Source organism: Brassica rapa, chromosome A09 (assembly GCF_000309985.2).
Source record: "Brassica rapa cultivar Chiifu-401-42 chromosome A09, CAAS_Brap_v3.01, whole genome shotgun sequence".
Taxonomy (NCBI): Eukaryota; Viridiplantae; Streptophyta; class Magnoliopsida; order Brassicales; family Brassicaceae; genus Brassica; species Brassica rapa.
Window position 1 is genome coordinate 32,114,170 of NC_024803.2, and position 21,794 is coordinate 32,135,963.

Sequence of the window (21,794 nt, forward strand, 5' to 3'; positions counted from 1 at the left end):
TTAATTATAAAAATTATTTACACTCTTGTCTCTTTTCATAAATCTAAATCTCCTTTTTGACTAATCTATATTATTATTTGATAAGTAATTTTGCTTAGTTATCAGTTTTTCCATAACTTTAATAATTTTGTTTATTTCTCATGTTCTCAATAAATTTAGTCAGTAATTTTTTTCTTTTGTCATATTTTAAAGTATTTTAGCTATATTAGAAACCACAAATATGTGACTTAGGATAATCCGATCTATATATTATCTTTTATTACTATTTAATATATTTGATATATGTTTGATTCTTATTTTGGGTGTTTATTTTGAATTAATATTAGTATCTAACTGATATAAGAGATGTTCATGTTCTCAACAATTTTAATTAGTAGTTTTGTTTATTTGTCATATTTTTATTAAAATCTATTTTATATATGATTTTTCCAAATGTACTTTATCAAATCAAACGCTATGTTATTTGGATCTCCTCAAAGCAAATATTTACATTCACGTAGGACACCATGACTGGCAGCTAAAATGATCATTATCTAAAAATAAAACATATTTAAATCATAAAATTTTAAAATTTGAGAAACAGAAAAATGAGGACCGGTAAGTACTTTAACTCTTAACATTTATACGGTAGATGAGAGTTTAGTGAAAACACTGGTCATTTATTCTAATATTATTCAATATAACATGAGACATACTCAATATTTTGTTTTCTTTGATTTTTTATGACTATCAATAAAAATTAGGGCCACAAGTTGTAAAAAAAAAAGAAGAATTTACTGTTTTTGCCAAAATAAAAATAAAAATAAATTATTTTAGTTGTTAATGAAAAAATAATAATGAATGTAGTGTGTAAAAACTTCCTAAAATATTCATCATTCTGAAGTTATGTTATGCAGTAAATAGTATAATATATTAACAAACACCTACATAAATGAATGTTTAATTTATTGTATTAACCTTTTTGAACATATAAACAATGGTTTTGAGTATTATTAACATGTGTAAAATAATTATGTCTGTATATGCGGGCAAAACACCTAGTTAATCTTTATTATCTACCAAATTTACGAAAATATGTATTATTCATTTCATATTTTATGTACTATACATGCATTTATTATTTTTAATTTGATTTCAGAATTTAATTAAAGTGAGTAAGTTATTGACTACATGCACTGGTGATTCTACCCCATAACTGCATTCACTAATGCTGACCGAACAATCGAAAACCATTATGTTGAGTTGGATAAGTGAACTTAAATCTCGAAAGACATTCATTCGTTAAATATGTAAATGATAAAAGTTTTGGCTTCATTAGCTGTATACATAATAAATGAGCAGCTAGTAAGAAAAGGGTGAACAACGAATTGGTCAACCACTAAAGCCGTTTAGGTTTAACATTTCTTTATTGCATGAATAATTATCTAAATATTGATTAGAAAATTTTACATTCAGAAAACATTACTTCTGAGAACTGAATCGAATCACGCCTGGTAAAGGATATGTAATTTGGACAATCATCTGGTTGAATTGTCTAGATGTAAAGAAATGCGTTTTATGAAAAATTATAAACAAATTTAGCTAAGATGTATATAAACATAGATATTTTGTAGCCTACAATTAAAGCTGGAATTGCAAAATACTAATTGGTTATGTAATTCACATTAATGAATCCTACACTGATGGAGAAATACATTAACAAGACAATCATTACATTTAATTAAAATGAAAAAAGTAAATTAGTTAAATAACCAGACAGAACAAGATCCCAAGAAAAAGAAAAACACCAGAAACTCATCAGACGAGTAAAAGAAGGAACTATCTGTCTCGTTCTTTTGGTCGCACGTCTGAATCATAATCAAAGACCTCTCTTTGTCACCGTGACAGATCCTTATTAACCAAACCTCACCCACCCACCCATTCCTTTCATTTCCCCAAATCTAATCCTGAGGGTTGCTGTAATTTAGCTCCGTAATTACCTTCCCAGCTTCGACCTTCTTCTCCGGACAATCTGAACCACATGTAAACCGAAAGTTTGTTGTTTGATTGCGCCATTAAGGTACATCCCGGTCGGAAAATTTGGCTCCGGCTTGTCTTTCAGGTAAGATCCCTTTGTCTCCTAATTGTCTATGTGTTTATACAACTTCTTGTTATTTTCTGCTGGAAATTACCTGTCTTTAAGGGTCTAGCTTCTTTATGTTTGGATCTGGTGTCGGAAACTGCTTAATTTTGCTAATCATTGAGGAACATTGCACTAATGTAACTCCTCATACCGGTTTGATTCTCTTAAACCGGGTTTGATTATCTGCCAGCGAACTATAATTTGATGAATTTGAACACTATACAAACATGACACTTTCAGAAAATATATCATCTCCCAAAAGAGGAATTAGCTTGAATTAGAACAGTTTCTTCATTTGTCATAGACCAGTTTCTTTTTTGACTTAAAAGAAAACATTTTGATGTTGCCAATAAATTTTAAAAGGACATTTTTTGCTTTAATTAGATGCTTAATATTATTATTTTTGTTTTAGGTGTATTGAATCTGAATAGTTTGTTAACAGTGTAGATACATACATCTTTGAAGAAGATGGCAAAGAGCAAACACAACAAGAAGCCAGCGTTACTACGTTGTTCACCGTTTTCTCTAGTATCAACACTTGCGGGATGTGTTTTCATGATTCATCTCATCATGCTATACAGCAGAAACTATAGCGTAGATCTTGAAGTATCTTCTCGGTTACTAACCCACCATCCCATTGTCCGTGAGCTAGAACGAGTGGAAGAAGAGAACATTCACATGCCCCCTCCTAGGAAGCGTTCTGCACGAGCCATCAAACGCAAACCCAAAAGACCCACCACTTTGGTAGAAGAGTTTCTCGACGAAAACTCACAGATCCGACATCTTTTCTTTCCAGACATCAAAACCGCTTTTGGTCCGACCAAAGATGGTAATGACACATTGCACAACTTCTTCCCTGGGAAGATTTGGTTGGACACGGAAGGGAATCCGATTCAAGCACACGGTGGTGGCATTTTGTATGATGAAAGGTCCAAGAGTTACTATTGGTACGGTGAATATAAAGATGGACCAACGTATCTCTCTTACAAGAACGGACCAGCTCGAGTAAGTTGTTACTACTGTCTCACTCTTGAAACTTTAAAGTTAGAATGTAACAATGTTCACGAAATCTCTAGGCGGCCTTATAAATGATTAGACGGATGTCTAGACCGATTTTAGACTGGGTTTTGGAAAACTTAAGATCAATTTTTTTATAAATTCGGTTTGAAAAAAATTGTTTGCTTGTATCCGATTTGCCGAATTTTAGAATATTGGAATGTAATAAAAGTAACAGTTTCTTGTGTACTTGTTTTCAGGTTGATATAATCGGTGTTGGATGCTACTCGTCTCAAGACTTGTGGACATGGAAGAACGAAGGTGTTGTATTAGCAGCCGAAGAGACAGACGAGACACATGACTTACACAAATCCAACGTCCTCGAGCGTCCCAAAGTGATCTACAACTCAGAAACAGGGAAGTACGTGATGTGGATGCACATAGACGACGCAAACTACACTAAAGCTTCCGTTGGTGTAGCCATTAGCGACACCCCAACAGGTCCATTCGATTACTTATACAGCAAATCCCCACACGGCTTCGACAGTAGAGACATGACCATCTTCAAAGACGATGATAACGTCGCCTACTTGATATATTCATCAGAGGACAACAGCGTGCTACACATCGGTCCGTTAACCGAGGATTACCTCGATGTAAAACCGGTTATGAAGAGGATCATGGTGGGACAACACAGAGAAGCCCCAGCTATCTTCAAACACCAGAACACTTACTACATGATCACATCAGGTTGCACGGGGTGGGCACCGAACGAAGCGTTGGCTCATGCAGCTGAGTCGATAATGGGACCGTGGGAGACGTTGGGGAACCCTTGCGTTGGTGGGAACAAGGTGTTTAGGCTGACGACGTTTTTCTCGCAGAGCACGTATGTGATACCCTTACCTGGTGTGCCTGGTGCGTTTATATTTATGGCGGATAGGTGGAATCCGGCGGATTTGAGAGATTCGAGGTATTTGTGGCTGCCGTTGATAGTTGGGGGTCCGGCTGATAGGCCGCTTGAGTTTACTTTCGGGTTTCCGATGTGGTCGAGAGTTTCTGTGTATTGGCATAGACAATGGCGGTTACCTTTAGGAGGAGGGAAGAATATTGCTTAAGGAGAAGACAGAGCAGAGTTTGTGTTACTTCTTCTTCTTCTTTGTTTTGTCTTTTGTGCTGCTGCTTATTGTTGTTGTTGTTGTTGTGCTGCTTTACAGGTAGAGAGATAGAGAGTTTTTAGGCCTTTGTTAATAAATAACAGATCAGTTTGAGGATAATTGTGTCACCTTTGTTTGGGGGACACAGTGCTGTTACCTTTCTTTTAGGAAGAGTATTCAGTTTCGGTTTAGTTCGGTTTAAATTGAATATTTTGTTATGATATACAAAACTTGAATTATACTTGGTTTGGATTTGTTTATTAACAGAATCTAAACCCGACCCGCATCCCCGGTTATCTTTTTTTTTTTATTCGCGCCGATAAAACTGAGTTATTACCCCCTAATAAACTGTTGACGATGTTCTTCTGCCGGAGAGTTTAAAGTTTGCCGCTAGACGGAGAGAGAAAGACTTTTCACGAGGACGGTGAAGGAATGGCTGATAGCAGCCATCAATTCGATAGCCACCACCACCGCGGCGCTTCCGCCACGAAACCTGCAGCTACTCAACCATATGAAGATGGAAATTTTCGAAGGAAAAAAAGTTTCCTAACTACACGAAGTTTACTATAATATGGTGGAAACCATCCAATGTATGAGAATGTGTCAACAACTACACAAAGTTTATGTTAATACATGTTACATGTATGAAGTAAATAATAATATGGTGGCGACATCACAATCGGGTTTAATTGATTTTAAGCTAAGTTGATGGGGTCAATTCGTAATTTACTAAACTTAATAAACTTAATAATTTATTAAGTTTAATAAACTTAATTGATTTATTAATAAACTTAGTAATTTAATAAACTTTAACTTAATAATTTATTATACTTAATAAATTTATTAAACTTAATAAACTTAATAATTTAATAAACTTAAACTTAATAATTTATTAAACTTATTAAAATTAATAAATTATCAAACTTAATAAATTTAATAAATGATTAAGTTTAATAAGTGATTAAGTTTATTAAGATTATTAATAAATGATTAAGTTTAATAAATTTATTAATTTTAATAAGTTTAATAAAGTTATTAAGTTTATTAACAAAATCAATTAAGTTTATTAAACTTAATAAATCATAAAATTTATTAAGTTTAATAAATTACGGATTGACTCCATTAACTTAGTTTAAAATCAATTAAACCCGATTGTGATGTTGCCACCATATTATTATTTACTTCGTACATGTGACATGTATTAACATAAAATTCGTGTAGTTGTTGACACATTCTCATATATCGGATGGTTTCCACCATATTATAGTAAACTTCATGTAGCTAAGAAGGAAACTTTTTTCCAAAGAAGAATAACGAGTCGCGGAGCTGAAGAAAGTACGAGGCGAAACGATATGGTTTCTTCTCATCCTCGTGTTTTATCCGTTGGGCTATAACAGTAACACATGAACATAATATATATGCAGCTAAACAAAAATTCAACACAGAGATCTGCAAATTCGTGAAAAGATCCATCCATCCACTACATCGGGAATTTCATCACTTGAAAAGAAGAAACATAGAATCACTTTGGCTACAAGCTATTAATGCAAGAGATAGAGAGAGAGAGAGATCATTTGTTCTCGACGTAATGAGAGTGAAGTTCTTCAGAGACGTTGTCATCATCTTTGATCCAGACGAAATCTTCTAACCCATCATAAATCTCCTCAACTGTATCTGCATTTTTCTTGCCTTCTTGTTTAGATGAGAAAGCGTTCTTTATTCCCTTAATTAGTCTTTTACCGAGACTTTTCTGCGGCGGCGGAGAGGCTCCTCCTCGCCGGAAAGTCGTGCTCAGTGAGGAAACCGAACCTCTCTCTCCTCTCTGCATCTTGTTTACGTTACTCGAACTGTGAACGCAATGGAAACTCGCGGACCGAGCAGAGTCCATCACACTCCTCGACTTAGACTCCATCATCCGTTCCGATTCTTTCGATATGAGCTTCTTCATCTCGTCCAGCTCTTTCTCCAAGCTCTTGATCCTCGAGCTCGTTGAGTTCATAGCAGCTCTTAGCCTGCAGTTTTGCCTCGCCGCCGTGTCTCGCTGGAGAAGCGACCCCAGCGTCACGGAGGAGTCTCTCTCCGCCTGGGTGATCTCTCGGTTTCGATGTCCCGCAGACGTAGCGACGGCGTCGGCTGCAGTTATGATCGAGTGGCGCGTGTTGAGCTGCTCTTGTAGCATCGCGCGTACGATGAACCTCAGGGGCATTTTCGGGTTTTGCACGGCGTGGAGGAGTAACGGCGGCGATAGTTTGTCGCACTCTATCGAATTACATATCTGAACCTTCTCTTCCTCCGTTATCTCTCCGTCATGCTCCTGCGGAAAATGTACATCCAATTGTAGAACGACACGTCGCATAATCAAATTTGAATACCGATATTACGAAATTAGCCCTACCTTCACGTAAGCATCAACGACTCTGTAAAGCAAATCGTGGCGCGGGAACCTTTGCTGCACGGCGCCGGCAACGACGATGAAATCTCCGGCGGGAAGTATAACGGCTTGCTCGAGGAGCTCGTTGACGCACTCTCCGTCTCCGACTTCCGTCAAAGCTTCGATGCATCTTCCGACTAAAAACGCCGTCGTTTCCGAATCCGGAAGCAAGGTGAGGCATGAACGGAGAACGATCTTGATGTAGTCAACGTTGACGAAGACGACTCGTCGGAGATAGGACTCCGTCAAGTTCCTCAGATTATCTCTGACGTCGTTTCTTCCAGCTCCCGTCATCAGAAGAAGCTCAGCGGCGACTCTCAGCGAAACGACATTAAACGGCGTTAGTTCAAGGTGAGCGCCGTAGCAGAAAGCGGTTACTAACGTGAACGTTTCAGCCGTTATGTTTAACGGCGGTGAGAGAGTTAATTCGTTAACGTTCGTTAGGTGGCGTTTTAAATAGCCACTCCTCCTTGACAGAAGATCCTATGGGATAAAAACATGACATACAATAAAATCAGACCTTTTTGCTTATTCACATTAACTGTGTAATTTATTTTACTTTTTAAAACAATAGCTTTATTTTATCAGTTTTCAAAAGATAAATGTTTTAGAAAAATACTTTTGAAATATTATTATAAACTTACGTTTGATTTAGAAAATGAAACTGTTATTTACAGAAAAACAATGTACTTATAATCAAATTTTATCATGTTTTGTAATATAAGTGAAAACATTAAAATCTATTATTTTATTTTAAATTAAAAAGAGTATGTAGTTAAAAAGGTTAAAATGAGTTGCAACATACCATGGAAAATCGTTGAAATATTTATTGATTTTGATGAAACCAAACAAATGGGCAATGTCCGAAATTGGCAAACAAAAGTTTGAAAAACGTAACCTTATGAAGATGGAACCTTGTGCCTCCCACATGTACCAGCACATCAGGTTTAGAATTATTAACCAACGACCTGAATATATCAAAACAAAATATAGAATAATAATCATAGCATACAAATAACTCTAAAAATAAATTAAAATGCGGTAAAAGAATATTAAATAATGCGGTAAATTTTGGTAAAAGTTTAGAGAAACATTACCATTTAAGGAGTCTAGATTCAAGCTCCATTGAAGAAGAAGAAGAGAGATTGATACGTGGTTGAGGAGAAGGAGATATAGATGATGAAGAAGAAGAGAAAGAGGAGGAGTGATCCACGTAGTCTTCTTCTTCTTCTTCGTAGATCGTATCTACAAACCCTAAACTTATTCCTCGCTTCATTCTCTTTTTTTTTTCTTTGGTTCTCCAGAGAGAAGATGAAAAAAAGAAAGTTCTGTGTGATTTCAGAGAAGATTCGAAATCGCCGGTTAGGTTTTTGAGAGTAAAGAAAAGAAAGGAAAACTTGCAGTGAATGGCAATAAATGTGGTAATAGAGGTAATAAATGATTTTATTGTGATCGTTATAATATACGTGAAAGTCTTTAAATGCGTTTTCCCTTTTCTTCTTCAATAACCTTCTCATTCATATAGAGGGACCACGTCCACATGCTGCAGATGTGTTTGGTTCTACATTCAAATTTTCACTAAAATTTGAAATATATTAATTAGACTTTTGTGTATATATAGTACTATTGCATTAATATCCTATCTAAGTTTAATTGGTTTTGTGTTACTAACTAACAAATTTTGTGGTTATAACATTGAATTGTTTATATTCGAATTTGTTCGGGCAACAAGTCTCTACCGAGAAATACTTGTTTGATTAATCCCATCTTGTGAAGGAAACTAAATTCACATGTTAATATGTTATGGTCTCTAGTTTGAAGAAACTATAAAGTTCTTATGTTTTTCTAAACAAGATCCAGTTCTCTTGACACATCCTCACTTTGTCATCCCTTAGCATCTATTTTCCTTTGAATAATTCTGATTTATTTGGTTAAAAGTTAACAAGGATTTTACCTATATATCACTTAATTTTGTTTATCTCTTCCTCCCAGCAGATAAGTTGCTCCTCTAAATTGCATGACATGACTGGTAAACTAAATTAAATCATGATTGATTATAACTGGGCGAACACGGAACACCTCAAATCGAGCTCAAGCAATGTCACTTTTGAGTTTTTAATGCATCTAGATATTGAAACTTTTATAATCTCTTTAAATAAAAACAAATATTAGAATTTAGAACTGTGGTGTGTAATATATACTTGCATAATCATATAATGAATCTAGCTATAGAACTAAAGAGTGGAAGTCTCATATAAGCCCAAGAAAGCCCATTATAGAACTAAAGAGTGGAAGTCTCATACAAGCCCAAGCCCATTACAAAGAAAGTCCTAACATCAACTAAAACCTAGCTCTGTGTACAGACTATATATTCGCCGCTAACACTCACTACCGCATCCTCGTCCACAGAGAAAAACCCTAGAGAGAGAGAGAGAGAGTTTCTCCACAACCCGGCGGCGAAGATGAAGTACAACCCAAGAGTCACCTCCTCTCGCAGGAAGAACCGCAAGGCGCATTTCACAGCCTCCTCAAGCGAGAGGCGCGTCATCATGAGCTCACCTCTCTCCACCGACCTTCGCCAAAAGTACAACGTCAGATCCATGCCCATCCGCAAGGACGACGAGGTTCAGATCGTTCGTGGGACCTATAAGGGGCGTGAAGGAAAGGTCGTCCAGGTGTACCGTCGCAAGTGGGTGATTCACATCGAGAGGATCACGAGGGAGAAGGTGAACGGAACCACCGTGAACGTCGGAGTGCAGCCGTCGAAGGTGGTGATCACGAAGCTCCGTCTTGATAAGGACAGGAAGTCGCTTTTGGAGAGGAAGGCGAAGGGACGTGCTGCTGCTGATAAGGACAAGGGGACCAAGTTCACTGCTGAGGATGTTATGCAGAACGTTGATTAAGCGAAAGGTTGTCGTAAGGTTCTATCGTTGTTTTAAATTTTGTTTCGTCGAATGTTATTTATGTTTCGGACATGGGAATGTGTCTTTTGATTTCAGTTTCGATAATGAGTTTGACTCTTTAGTTATATTCTATAGTTTTATTGATGCTTTTTATATTGAATGTCTGCTCGTGTTAGTTATTGTTGAGATTGCTGTGCGTTTTGTGAGTTTTATGCTAGAGATTTTGTGAGTATTGGTCGTTGAAATTGGTAATTAGGTGAAATGATTCGAGTACCTGTTTGTGTTCTAGGTTGGAGCTAGATTACAATTTCTTTAAGATAATTCGTATTTTATGAAATTGGAATATTACTCTTGAAGTAGTTGTTTATTTGTTAATCTTTGGTATGGATTAGAAGAAAATCTTCTTACAACCTATCAATTTCATTGCTTCTACTTCGAATCTTTTGTTCTGTAGTGCTTTTTTATCTTTTGGTTCGCGATTCAGGTTCCTAATTCACATTGCAAAACCTAATTTGACCCATATAGTTAAGATTTTTTCTATTTCTCCCCCAACATTTTCCTCTTGGTCTATTAATTGGGTTCAAGTTGTTTTGTTTCTCGATTCCAAATCTTACTCTAGGATCTAGGTTATTAAAATTGTTTCTCTGGCGGGGATCAAGAATACCAAAAATAAACAAATTCGAGACTGTTGAAATCTATACAATGAATAAAATTTACGATGCTTCATTATTCAACGGAATACGAAGAAAAAAGCCAAATTTACTCGAACAGTTGCATACGATGAGAGAGAGGTTCGCGTCTCCATTGTTAAACCAAAAGGGCATTGGTATGACTGTCTAGATACTTCAATGTTTAAATTAACTGAGTTTCCAAAACAATAAGATATACAGCACATTGGAAGCACCACAGACTGACGAACCTCATAGATTAAATCTAAAATTCTTGAAATTTTTTTTAACGCATCGCTATTTGCTACATGGCAATAATCTACCCGGAGATGAAGAGTTGAAGTATATAGTATACCTTTGGCTCTTTTTGCGGATGTAGGCGGAATAGTCATGGTCCGTTTCTCATGGTGATCGTAGGGCTAAAGTCTTTCATGGAAACTAACTAGTACGACCATTTATTTATTTGAAACTTTTGAGGGCATTATTGCAAGCCAAGACTTTTTTTTTCACTGCGCTAACGTTGCTTTGATCTCATCAATATTCTCTTCTATACTGTATTCAGAGTTAACAGCATGAACAAGGAAATAGGACTTACCAGGTGAGACGTTCGGCTAAGCCGCATTTCTTCGTGCTATTGTTAGGAACTTTCTTCAAAATCAAAACATTTTATCCTTTTTGGCTTGATCCACCACATCAATGTTATACTAAACTCCACGAACTCCTCTTCAATTTCCCGAGGACAAAAATGATAAGGAGACATGAGAATAATCATCAAGTAGAAGCCAATGCTGGTTTTAGTCTACAAACAAATGCTTGACAACTGATATATCAAGATTGCAAATCTTCGGCATTGGTGAAGAGATTTGTGGACACAGTGACAGGACGAAATGGGTATGGTATAAGAAAGACTACGGTGGAGAATTTTTACGTGGAAGTGGCGATATGTTTTGAAGAGCTTATGGAACGACAAGGTAAGATAAAGTTCTGAAGTCCAACGGTTAGGAAAATGTAGTTGTTGGACATGTAGCGTCTGTAGTCCAACGGTTAGGATAATTGCCTTCCAAGCAATAGACCCGGGTTCGACTCCCGGCAGACGCATTTTGTTTTCATTAGCCTTGTAAAGTGAATAAATTTGAAACCAGAGAATGTCTTAGTTTTTTGTTCACATAGTTCTTTGGTTGTGTCTTCTTGGTGTATCTAAAATATTCGGTGCTCAGATTTCTAATGTTCAGAGCTTTCTGTGGGGGCGGAGAGTAGCATACTGATCAAACACTTGATCATTCTTTTTTATATCCTTGGTGTGGAATCTCTGGATTATGATGACGAACTTCATTGATTGACTGCTTCTCTAGTGAATCTGCAACAAAGTCATGATGATGATGATGATGATAAATAAGAGCTTTATGATCATCCTTAATATTCTCTTGAACCTTGCATATGATATTGATCGGCTCCTGCTCCGGAACAGACTCATAATCAATATTGATCAGCTGCTGCTTCAAGGGATATGCTATATAATAAAGTCATAATAATCATTGATCGCCTGTTGTTCCATGAAAGGAGCTAGAACAGTCTCGTGATCAATATTTTTTTAGATGCTGCTCTGAGAAAGAATCTACAACAGACTCGAAATCAATATTAAACGGTTGCTGCTCAGAGGAAGATAGAACATAGTTAAAAGTAATATTGATCGGCTGCTGCTCCAAGGAAGAATAGTCAAGATAATGATGATAAGTATTAGGAATAAATTATCCCACATCGAAAATTTAAGGAAACTTTGTTAGATTCAGATTTATTAAATTTCTAATTTAAAACCAATTGGTAGTAAGTAGATTTTTCCTAACTGTTTATAACTTAAGATTTTCTAAATTTCTGATTTGTGATATTTTATCCGTGATAAAAATAATCTGTCTAAAAAAAAGAAAGAAAGATGATAACTAGTAGCTTCATGATGATCATCCTTCTTCTTGGATCTTGCAGAAGGTAACTTGATCATCATTCTTTTCTGATCCTCTTCTTATTATTTTTATTAAAAAGCTAGGGTGTGCTTTGACCCATATTGAGTAGTTGCGAGGGAGAACGAGTAGAAAATCCACAATAAGCAGATATTATCAGAATGTGAACAAGTGGTGACAGAAACGGTTTCGTGGTGTAGTTGGTTATCACGTCAGTCTAACACACTGAAGGTCTCCGGTTCGAACCCGGGCGAAGTCAATATTTTTATCCTTCTGATATAGGCTTTAATGAGTCCATAGGGCTTTAGTGTTTTTCTGGAATTAACTGTTCTCCTAACAAACAAGCAACGATTCAAACAATAAAAAGAGGTGGGAAGGATGGCAAGACTAATACAGGTGGGAAAAAAGGGATAATCAAAGCTACAACTTTATAGTGGATTAGACCAACATCGAGTAACACCCTAGGCATGTGTAAAATTATAAATCAAAATTAGCATCAAATATCTCTCGTTCACTTGTTCACTTTCTCTCAGGACCTCTTTTATCTCCGCTGTCTATTCTACATCATGATCATCCCATGTAACTATCTCCACTTCTTTTCTATGGGACTCGAATTTATCTGTTGTACATGTATCCTTTTATATGTGGTTGTTCATGATAATACCAAAATATCGAGTAGAAAACAAATCAAGAAATTTCATGAAAAGAAATTGATCACATCTTAAACCTCCAGAGTCTAAAAAACCGATAATTTATTACTCCCTCCGTTCTTAACAGATCTATATTTTAGAGAAAACTTTTGTTTTAAAAAGATACATATTTTATATTTCTAATGCAATTTTTGTCAATTAATAATGAGAACTTGTGAAGTTCAAGAACATTAATTACATTTCTTAAAATCTTATTGGTTTAAAAATATAGAAAATATAAAATTATAAAAAACTATGCACTTATAATTAAATTTTAATATATTTTATTAAAAAGTGTGAAAATTCTAAAACATAGATCTTTTAGAAATGAAAGGGAAGTACTAATTTTGGTTTAAGAAGCCTAGCTATACATCTTTAAACCCTTTTTGTTGTAAAAAAAAAATAACTTACAATCAAACATAAATTAGCAAAAGAAGAAGAACATACTCCACCAAAGTGGGGGTGATCACAACCAATATATTAGCCTGAGCCTCGAGAACGTCTCGTGGCGTCTTCTTTAAGTCTCCACCAAATCCCCATCCACTTACACCACACATAACTAACCACGTGTAGCAACCAGAGAATCGTAACCTTCTTCAAGCCAATGAAAAGACGAAAGCTCAGCCAGTTATGACCCAATGCCAATGAAAATATTCGCTAACCTGGCTAAACCATTAAACTAGGGCTTGGCATTATCCGGGTAGAAACCGATCGAATCAGAATCTGTCAGGTAAATGAATTTTATCTATATACGGGTCCGACCCAGCAAACTAGCGCTTAAAACCCAAAAAATTCAAGTTCATACATAAAACATATTGTCCAAAAAATGTCGCCATAAAGATTTGAACTCACCTCCCACATGTTATTGTAAAATCAACCAGTACAGTTATTGTCTTATGGCGCTCTTTAGATATCCAACTTCATTTCACGCATAAGCATATGTCTTAATAAGGTTTGGTCTAGAGCAGGATCTGCCTATATAGGAACCTAGTAGACATATGTTTGGTTTTGGATCAGGTATTACCGGTTTTACGTTCTTAGGGTTTTAGGTTTCTTTTGAATGAGATGAAATCAAAAAGACGTTTTTATCTTTCATTAAACTAACAAAATCTCCCCAAAATCGCTGCTTATTTAGGCAGTACAAGCCCCCTCCCCTATTTTTGAAAATGGTGGGACTCACCCACTATTTTATTCTTATTTTTTAAATACCTCCCTCCATGATTAATGCTGCTCTAATTATCTAATTAATCAATAGGATGACACCACGTAGAGAAGACCGACCTGTGGAATGAATGGTTAATGGCGATCGATAAGGCGATTGTGAAGCGATTGTTCTTCTGGTTTTTCTTCGGAGATTCCAGATCTTTTAGTTCCAAATTTGATTTGATAGTGGGTTGGTTTACGCAAGTTAACCCCCATGATTCCTCCATCTCCGTAGTGGAGAACAAACTTCACCACGATGAAACAGTTTCTGACAGTTATTGTTATGGATGGGGGTTTATATATCTTCACATCTTTTCCTCCCCGATTCATAAAATCACTTCACAAATCCTGTATACATATCGCTTTGATTGTAGTCTTGCGATCATGGCGGATAATTTGCGAAGAGCGATTCAGGATCTGAATTTGGGTATTGATGATGCTCCGGTACCTCTCTCTGCGGCGATTTGCAATGAAGCTCGCCGGGTGAATCAATTTTCTTTGATTGGGAGACCATCTATGCAAACGAAGCAAAACGTGAGGGCGCTCCTGACTTCCCTGCCTAAGATGTGGGGTCTTCCTGGTCTCATCTCTGGACGTATCGTTGATAGGAGGAAGTTCCAGTTTGTCTTTCCAACCGAAGAGATGCTTCTGTCGGTGATCAACAGAGGTCCATGGGCGTTTAATGATAGAATGCTGATCATGACTCGATGGGTTCCGGGTATGGATGATGCTGATCTCAATTACATACCTCTGTGGGTGCAAATTAGGGGTATTCCTTTGGAGTATCTTTCCGAACCGGTGATCCACAACATTGGTGATAGAATGGGGGAAGTCATGACGGTGGACTTCAACCCAAGTGTTAATGCTGCGGTGGAATTCATTCGTATTCGGCTCAATTGGAACGTAGGTAACCCTCTCAAGTTTCAGCGAAACTTCCAATTTTCCCCTGGAGTTAATACTTTTCTGAAGTTCCGGTACGAACGACTCAAGGGCTTCTGTGATCAGTGTGGGATGATTACCCATGATTCTGGTGAATGTCCTCCTGCACCAGTGGTGGATCAGATGAATGTTAACAATGAGGAAGAAGATCCTCCAAATGACCAGGCCGGAGATGAGGAAAATGTGGAGGACGAAGTGGTGGCACCAGATGGTCCTATTCACGACATCCCCATGGATCAGGTGAATGATGGTGAAATGGTTACTGTTTCTCATGTTGCATTGCTGCAACAACTTAGCTCTATTGCTCCTATGGCTATAACTAGCCAAGGATATGAGCAAATCACTGGTGAGGCTCGGATGAAGCGAAGGAATGATTTCGTGGCTGCTCTGCTAGAAGAAGGAAGCTCTAGTCGCCAGAGAGGTAGTGGTACAGAGATGGGTTTGAGGCAAGAGAATGATGCAGATGAGGATAGTGATCACATAATCCTGGAAATGGAAGCACAGAGATCCTCTGACTTTGACTTCAGCCAGTATGGATCGTTCCTTCAGGATGACTTCGATCTTGCGATGCAGAATGAGGATGATCAGGGTGCTTCGAATGAGATATCATGTCTGGGTAAACGTCCAAGGATGGATGCTGAGATGGTTGATAAATTTCCTGTTGGAAGGATGAAGATGTCTCATGAGTTCAATGCTCTGCGAAAGCTGCAGGAAGACTATGGTCAGGATCAAGCTCATGACAACAATCCACAGATCGACAGAGGCGCGGTGGGCCCGGTTCCACCAGATGAACCATGAGAGTTGAGGTGTGGAACTGTCGAGGGCTGGGACAACGCTTGACAGTTCGACGTCTAAAGGAGATGCAACGTTTGTATCATCCAGACTTGTTGTTCCTGATTGAAACCAAGCAAGCTAACGATGTTGTTAGAGATATTGGGGTGGATCTTGGTTTTGATCATATGATATTAGTTCCACCGATTGGTTATAGTGGTGGATTAGCTGTATGTGGGAACCGAAATTCACACTGTCGATTTCCGTTTAAATAAGGAAACTAAGAAAACCCTAGTTTCCCAGAGGACCCGGATATCTGTTAATTACCACACGTCAAGCAATCAGAACACGAGAATAACAACGATAAAAATAAGAAATCGAAAAGAGAGCAAAGTAGATCTTATTCCGAATCTGCGTATGAGCGTTACAACAAGGTATAAGCCTGGGCTCGAGAGCTGTCGGCGAGATTCCTAGTTCTAGCAACCCTAAGACGGCTAAACCTAATTGAGTCGCAGCTCGAAATAACAAAAACGGAAAATTGCCTAAATTGCTCTAAGTGCTAAGTTTGCTCTGAAAAGTTCTCCTCTGCTCCTCGCCTAGGACTCCTTATATACTAGCTCCAAGGTCGGTTTATGCTTTTACTCTTCTGCCCTTAAGCCGTCATAGCATAAAATGGAGATTTTCCATTTTTCCCGTTCTTCACAATTATCTTCAAAACTTCCGTATTTATCCGCGGAAACTTGACATTTATCCTTCCTCGTGGGCCAAGCGTGAACCATGATGTGGTTTACGGGCTTCTGGTTAGGTCCCTTTGGGCCGTTTTCCGATCCGACACGTTTACTACGAGTTTTCCGCGGTTTCTAATCCGCGAAGTTTGATCGATGAATTAGAATAGCGGGAAACATAGACTGAGCTTGCTACGGTCTTCGGGAGATAGCATTCGAAAGTTTGACGAGAATGCATGGACTGGTGTCGTATCGATGTTCGGAAAGGTTCAATTGCTACACAGCGACCGAACTTTGGCTCAAGCCCGGTCGCTATGTAGCGACCGAGTGAGACGAGTGCTCGGTCGCTACGTAGCGACCGAGCTTTGGCTTGAGCTCGGTCGCTACGTAGCGACCGAGCGGGACGAGCGCTCGGTCGCTACGTAGCGACCAAGCTTGGCTGAGCTCAGTCGCTACGTAGCGACCGAGTGGGACGATCGCTCGGTCGCTACGTAGCGACCGAGCGGGACGATCGCTCGGTCGCTACGTAGCGACCGAGCTTGGCTGAGCTCGGTCGCTACGCAGCGACCTGTTTCGAGCCTTCGTCGGGCATCTCGATTCTTTCTTCCGTAAAGCTTTTTCGTAAGAAATAGTCTATTTTGCGAGAAGTACTCTTCGGATAAATTCTCACTTTCTTCCTCGGATGTTTTGGATGTTAAATTTGTCGTAACCGTTTTAGACCCCAACAGTTAGCCCCCCAGCCCGTTTAGAGTCGTGACTCTAACGGGTGGATAGGTGATTTTGACAAGGTTAAGTGTAATAGACGAAATTTACATTCAAAATTCCGCGAAAAAAAAGTTGTCGAGACGACATTCCGAACCCATACTTCTATAAGTAGTGAGCTCTTGTCATTCATTTTCTTCACACCTTCCCTTCTTCATTTCTTCAAAACCCTCTCTAGTTTCATAACTTTCTTCTCAACATGTCTTCTTCCCAAGGTGATAAGAAGGATTCCGACGTCGAGATGGGTGAGGCCACTTCCCCGGCTCCGGTTCCAACTTCTCCGGCGGAAGCGCCGGCTTGTGTTGCCGGTCATCTTTTTTTCCGAGAGAAACTAGTTCGTCGCCAAGCCGAGAAAGGATTGGCTCAAACTGGCTCTGAGTTTCCGTCTTCTTTCGCGCAGGTCGTTGCTCCTCGTCATGGGACCGATGTCGCGGCTCTTCTCCCGCAAGCCCTTCCTGCGGAATCTTCTACGACTCCGATCCTCGTCGAGGACAGAGAGAAAGCCGCTGACTCTATGCCTCCGCCTCCAGCCAGAAAAAAAATCGTCCTGGCATTGCGTGCTCCTAGTGCTGTCCTGGCTACTCAGCCTAAGAGTCGGAAAAGGAAACTTGCCAAGAGCGGTGATGGAGAGACTTCGCAGCAAGGTGGATCGAGCCTAGCATCGGGACTTCGCGGAAAGGTTTGTTTCTTGTTTGAAATCTCGATCGTTTTTCGTGCATTCTTTTCACGGACCTAGTCTTAAGAATTTTTACCGTTCGCAGTTCATATTGTTGATCGATGGGATGATCAGCGAATGTAGTTCCAAGACCAGTCGCCTTTCCGGGGAGTTGGTGGAGCTTCAGGGCAGATGGTCCGAAACCGAGGCTCTGTTGACGGCTGTCGAGGACTCTCACTCTGCGAAAGTGTCGAAGCTCGAGGTTGCGATAGGAGAGCTCGAGAGGGACCTTGGGAAGATGGCGAGTTCCTTGCTCAAAGAAAAGAAGGCCAGGAAGGCCAAATCCTCGGAGGTGCGCCGACTCCAGCGTCAGATCGAGAGTGACGCGGGACTAGCGCGCCGCGGGATCCAAGAGGCTACGGATGCTCTTCGTGCGGAGTTTCAAGCTCGCTTGGCGAGGATTTCTGCTTCCCTGGGTTCTCTCGATTGTATCCGGAGCAGGGATCTCGCTTTGGCGACGATTGAGGGCGGGATGGCCGTAGTTCGGTCGTTCCACAGTGAGACTCCCTCGACCTTGGAGGCTGAAGAGGCCCGGCTGTCCAGCTGCAAGGGAGATATGGCGGCCGAGGATGGGGATTTCAGTCTCATCCTAGCCGACCTGAAATCCGCGTGCTTCCTTCCGACGTGTTCAGAAGACCCAGAGGGGAAAGACCCGATGGTCGGAGAGAACGGAAGCGACGTGGCTCCAGGCTCGGACGAGGCAGCGGGTGAAGAGGGGGCGTAAGTTCTGAGGGTGACTTGGGTTAGATCTCTTGCGAGAGATTTTTTTTTATATTTTTATGTTTCGGCCTTGAATGGCCTTGTTTGTATTTCGGGACTGGCCATGTGTGGCTTTGAATCCCTGCCGCTCTGCGGCTTTATGATATGATAATCGGATAACGCTTTTTATGAATTTGTGAATAGTGGGGAGGAAGGTGATGAGTTGTCGTCTCATGTCCTTCTTCAATTGTGGAATGTTTTATTTGAGACCTGTTTCGAGAGTTCTTCCGCGAGATGTGAACTCTGCGGGGGTGCTGAAGGTATCGAACGTAAACATAGAGGCGTGGTTTAAGAATCTCGTATCTTTTGATATCATGCCTTTGAGATGTTAGAGACCAGTGCACTGGGTTTAGGGCAAGACCTAGGTTTACTTTCGGTTTAAGGATTATGCGGTGACTAACCGGCTATCGTTTTTCCTGTCGCGATTTCTTCCTGATTCGTATCGATGCAAAGTCCGCGAAAAGTTCTCGGCTTATACGACTTGTTTGATACGAATCGAGCATCTCTCCGGAGACCGGAAGTGCTAGACCAAAATTTCGGATTTCTTTTATAGCGCTATTATCCTTGTGTCGGATGTAAGAGAGTCATCTCCGTGAGATGTCTATGTCTGTTTAGGACGTTTGTGAGTTCGATGTGATCAGCATCGAACTTGATGGCGTATGCCGTTGTTTTGATTATTTTGCGCAAAATAAATGTTAATGTGTGTATGTATGTGTCTTTTTGCGGAGATTTCGTTTGCTCGGAAGAAACCAACTTTGAGGCATCTTTTGCGACGTCTCGCGATGCTAAAGGTTGATTCTCCCAAGCGGCCGACTGACTTCCGAAGACCTCGTTGCGATTTCGTGGGTGAGGATGTTTTAGATAAGTCGAAAACACCAAAAGTGTGGTAAGAAGTTTTTCGATTTTCTGGGAGTATACGAGTATACGTACCCACTTCCCCCCCTTTTAATGAGGGGGGACAGCTGAATTTGCCTTTCGGCAAACTACCTACGTACTCCTTACGGAGATCAAGCCGTCTCGTAGTTCAGTGATTGCGAGTTGGTTTGTTTAGTGGTAGTATTTTTTGAGATGCATCGCATTCCAGGTTCTAGGGATTTTTATGCCCTGCATGTTGGCTATTTCGTAAGAACCTGGTCGGACGACTTTTTCGATTTTATAGGGACCTTCCCAGTTTGCTCCGAGTTTTCCCGCGTTTCGTTCAGCGGTGTTTTGGAAGACTTTGCGAAGGACCAGATCTCCCTGATTGAACCTACGATTCCGTACGTTGGAATTATAGTATCTCGCAGCGGCGTGCTGGTAGTTTTGAATTCAGATGAGCGCTCGATCCCGGCGTTCGTTAATGAGGTCGAGGTCGTCCAAGAGCATAGCATTGTTGAGTTCCTCTCGTTCAGGTAAGAACCTTCTTCGAACACCAGGAAATTCTACTTCCGCGGGAATCATGCATTCTGTGCTGTATACCAGGGCGAAGGGAGTATCTCCCGTTGCTCGCCTTGGGGTGGTACGGTGAGACCAGAGGACTCCCTCGAGTTCGTCGGCCCATCTACCTTTTTTGGCCTCCAAGCGTTTCTTCAGTCCGTCGAGAATGGTCTTGTTGATTGTTTCAGCCTGTCCGTTGCACTGCGGATATCTGGGAGTTGACTTGTTGAGTCGTATCTTCCACTTTTCGCAGAATGCCTCGAATCGGGTGGAAATGAATTGAGACCCGTTATCGGTTACGATTTCGTAAGGAACTCCATGCCTACAGATAATGTTTTTCCATACGAAATTCTCGACTTGGACGTCTTTTATACTTGCGTATGAGTCCGCCTCTACCCATTTTGAGAAAAAATCGGTAAGGACTAGAAGGAAAGGCTTTTGCTTTGAATTATGTAGAGGTCCGACGATATCCATGGCCCAGCGCATAAAAGGATAAGGCGATGTGATGGAAGAAAGAACTTCGGCCGGTTGTCGGATAGTTGGCGCATGCCTTTGGCATTTTTCGCATTTTCGTGCGAATTTCTCGCAATCTCCGATCATTGTTGGCCAATAGTATCCGTGGCGTTTGATTTTCACGGCCAGCGATCTTCCGCCGGAATGGTTGCCGCATGAGCCGGAATGTATTTCCTCCATTACTTTCCTTGCCTTTTCTCCTTCCAGGCACGTCAAGAGTGGTCCGGAGAGTCTCCATTTGTAGAGTTCGCCGTCCACTGTTACGTAGCGTGCGGCCTGTGTTCGGATCTTGCGAGCTGCCCATTTTTCGGCGGGCAGTTGCCCGTCGATAATGTAGTCTCGAATCGTCTGAAGCCATGGGGTATCACAGCCGTAATTAGATTGCTCCGATGATGGTGGTATCGTAACTTCTTCTTCCTCGTCGTCTTGACCCTCTATGAGATTGACAACGACTGGTGGTCCGATGCTTGGATGTTCGATGAATTCGACTGGAATTACCCTTTTGAGTCCTGGATCGGAGCTTGATGCTAAGGCCGCGAGGGCGTCCGCTTGGACATTCTCGGAACGGGGTATCCGGGTAAGGGCGAAACAGTCGAAGTCTTGAGCTAGACCTTGGACCAGTTTGAGGTACGCGTCCATCCGTTCGTCTCTGGCTTCATACTCTCCGCTGAATTGACTGACCACTAACTGGGAGTCGCAGTAGGCGTGGAGATTACGTATTTTTAAGCCGTGAGCCAAACGTAACCCTGCGATTAATGCTTCGTATTCAGCCTCGTTGTTTGAGGCATGGAATTCCAGCCTGAACGATTGTTCCAAGATCTCGCTCGTTGGAGATGTGAGACGGATCCCGATACCCGATCCTTGCTTGGATGAGGATCCGTCGACGTGGAGGAGCCAGGTGGAATTTGGTTCCTCGTTGGTTATTGCTCCCGTTGGAAGTTCGACTAAGAAGTCTGCGAGCACTTGTGATTTTGCGCTCGTCCTTGGTCGGTATTCGATGTCATACTCGCTCAACTCGACCGCCCACTTAGCCAATCGACCTGATTGACTTGGGCTATGCAAAATTGTCCGCA

At 40.3% G+C, this 21,794-nt stretch overlaps 4 protein-coding genes and 2 non-coding genes across 8 annotated transcripts; 5 read left to right on the plus strand and 1 right to left on the minus strand.

Moving 5' to 3' along the window:
• The first annotated feature begins 1,796 nt into the window (after nucleotides 1-1,796).
• LOC103840910 lies at nucleotides 1,797-4,475 on the plus strand. 3 transcript variants are annotated; one of them, XM_009117429.3, is made up of 3 exons: nucleotides 1,797-2,101; nucleotides 2,554-3,127; nucleotides 3,379-4,475. In XM_009117429.3, the coding sequence occupies exons 2-3, from the start codon at nucleotides 2,591-2,593 to the stop codon at nucleotides 4,231-4,233; spliced, it is 1,392 nt and encodes a 463-aa protein (XP_009115677.1). In that variant the 5' UTR covers nucleotides 1,797-2,101; nucleotides 2,554-2,590; the 3' UTR covers nucleotides 4,234-4,475. The 3 variants fall into 3 exon arrangements, with proteins under 3 accessions (XP_009115677.1, XP_009115676.1, XP_009115675.1); XM_009117428.3 differs by having other exon boundaries at nucleotides 2,570-3,127; XM_009117427.3 differs by having other exon boundaries at nucleotides 1,798-2,101; nucleotides 2,565-3,127.
• Nucleotides 4,476-5,687: 1,212 nt separating this feature from the next.
• On the minus strand, nucleotides 5,688-8,068 carry LOC103840911 (BTB/POZ domain-containing protein At3g49900). Its single transcript, XM_009117430.3, has 4 exons — nucleotides 7,801-8,068; nucleotides 7,602-7,671; nucleotides 6,668-7,186; nucleotides 5,688-6,586 (listed from the first exon to the last, which is right to left on the minus strand). The coding sequence occupies exons 1-4, from the start codon at nucleotides 7,977-7,979 to the stop codon at nucleotides 5,843-5,845; spliced, it is 1,512 nt and encodes a 503-aa protein (XP_009115678.1). The 5' UTR covers nucleotides 7,980-8,068; the 3' UTR covers nucleotides 5,688-5,842.
• Nucleotides 8,069-9,082: 1,014 nt separating this feature from the next.
• LOC103840913 (60S ribosomal protein L26-1) lies at nucleotides 9,083-9,766 on the plus strand. The gene has a single exon (XM_009117431.3). The coding sequence runs from the start codon at nucleotides 9,166-9,168 to the stop codon at nucleotides 9,604-9,606; it is 441 nt and encodes a 146-aa protein (XP_009115679.1). The 5' UTR covers nucleotides 9,083-9,165; the 3' UTR covers nucleotides 9,607-9,766.
• Nucleotides 9,767-11,300: 1,534 nt separating this feature from the next.
• TRNAG-UCC lies at nucleotides 11,301-11,372 on the plus strand. Its single transcript has one exon. It is a non-coding gene; the product is annotated as a tRNA-Gly (tRNA).
• Nucleotides 11,373-12,414: 1,042 nt separating this feature from the next.
• TRNAV-AAC lies at nucleotides 12,415-12,488 on the plus strand. The gene has a single exon. It is a non-coding gene; the product is annotated as a tRNA-Val (tRNA).
• A 2,017-nt stretch (nucleotides 12,489-14,505) lies between these two features.
• On the plus strand, nucleotides 14,506-15,858 carry LOC103840979 (uncharacterized protein At4g02000-like). Its single transcript, XM_009117492.1, has one exon. It carries the CDS (start codon nucleotides 14,506-14,508, stop codon nucleotides 15,856-15,858), a length of 1,353 nt encoding a protein of 450 aa, XP_009115740.1.
• The last annotated feature ends 5,936 nt before the right edge of the window (nucleotides 15,859-21,794 follow it).

Bases quoted from the DNA above. Each gene is read 5' to 3' on its own strand.
- LOC103840913 (XM_009117431.3), top strand. From the start codon at position 9,166: ATGAAGTACAACCCAAGAGTCACCTCCTCTCGCAGGAAGAACCGCAAG.
- LOC103840979 (XM_009117492.1), top strand. From the start codon at position 14,506: ATGGCGGATAATTTGCGAAGAGCGATTCAGGATCTGAATTTGGGTATT.
- LOC103840911 (XM_009117430.3), bottom strand. From the start codon at position 7,979: ATGAAGCGAGGAATAAGTTTAGGGTTTGTAGATACGATCTACGAAGAA. The intron at 7,672-7,800 runs GTAATGTTTCTC...TGATATATTCAG, and splicing joins GAATCTAGACTCCTTAAATG to GTCGTTGGTTAATAATTCTA. The intron at 7,187-7,601 runs GTTACGTTTTTC...TTTATCCCATAG, and splicing joins CAAGGTTCCATCTTCATAAG to GATCTTCTGTCAAGGAGGAG.
- LOC103840910 (XM_009117429.3), top strand. From the start codon at position 2,591: ATGGCAAAGAGCAAACACAACAAGAAGCCAGCGTTACTACGTTGTTCA. The intron at 3,128-3,378 runs GTAAGTTGTTAC...ACTTGTTTTCAG, and splicing joins ACAAGAACGGACCAGCTCGA to GTTGATATAATCGGTGTTGG.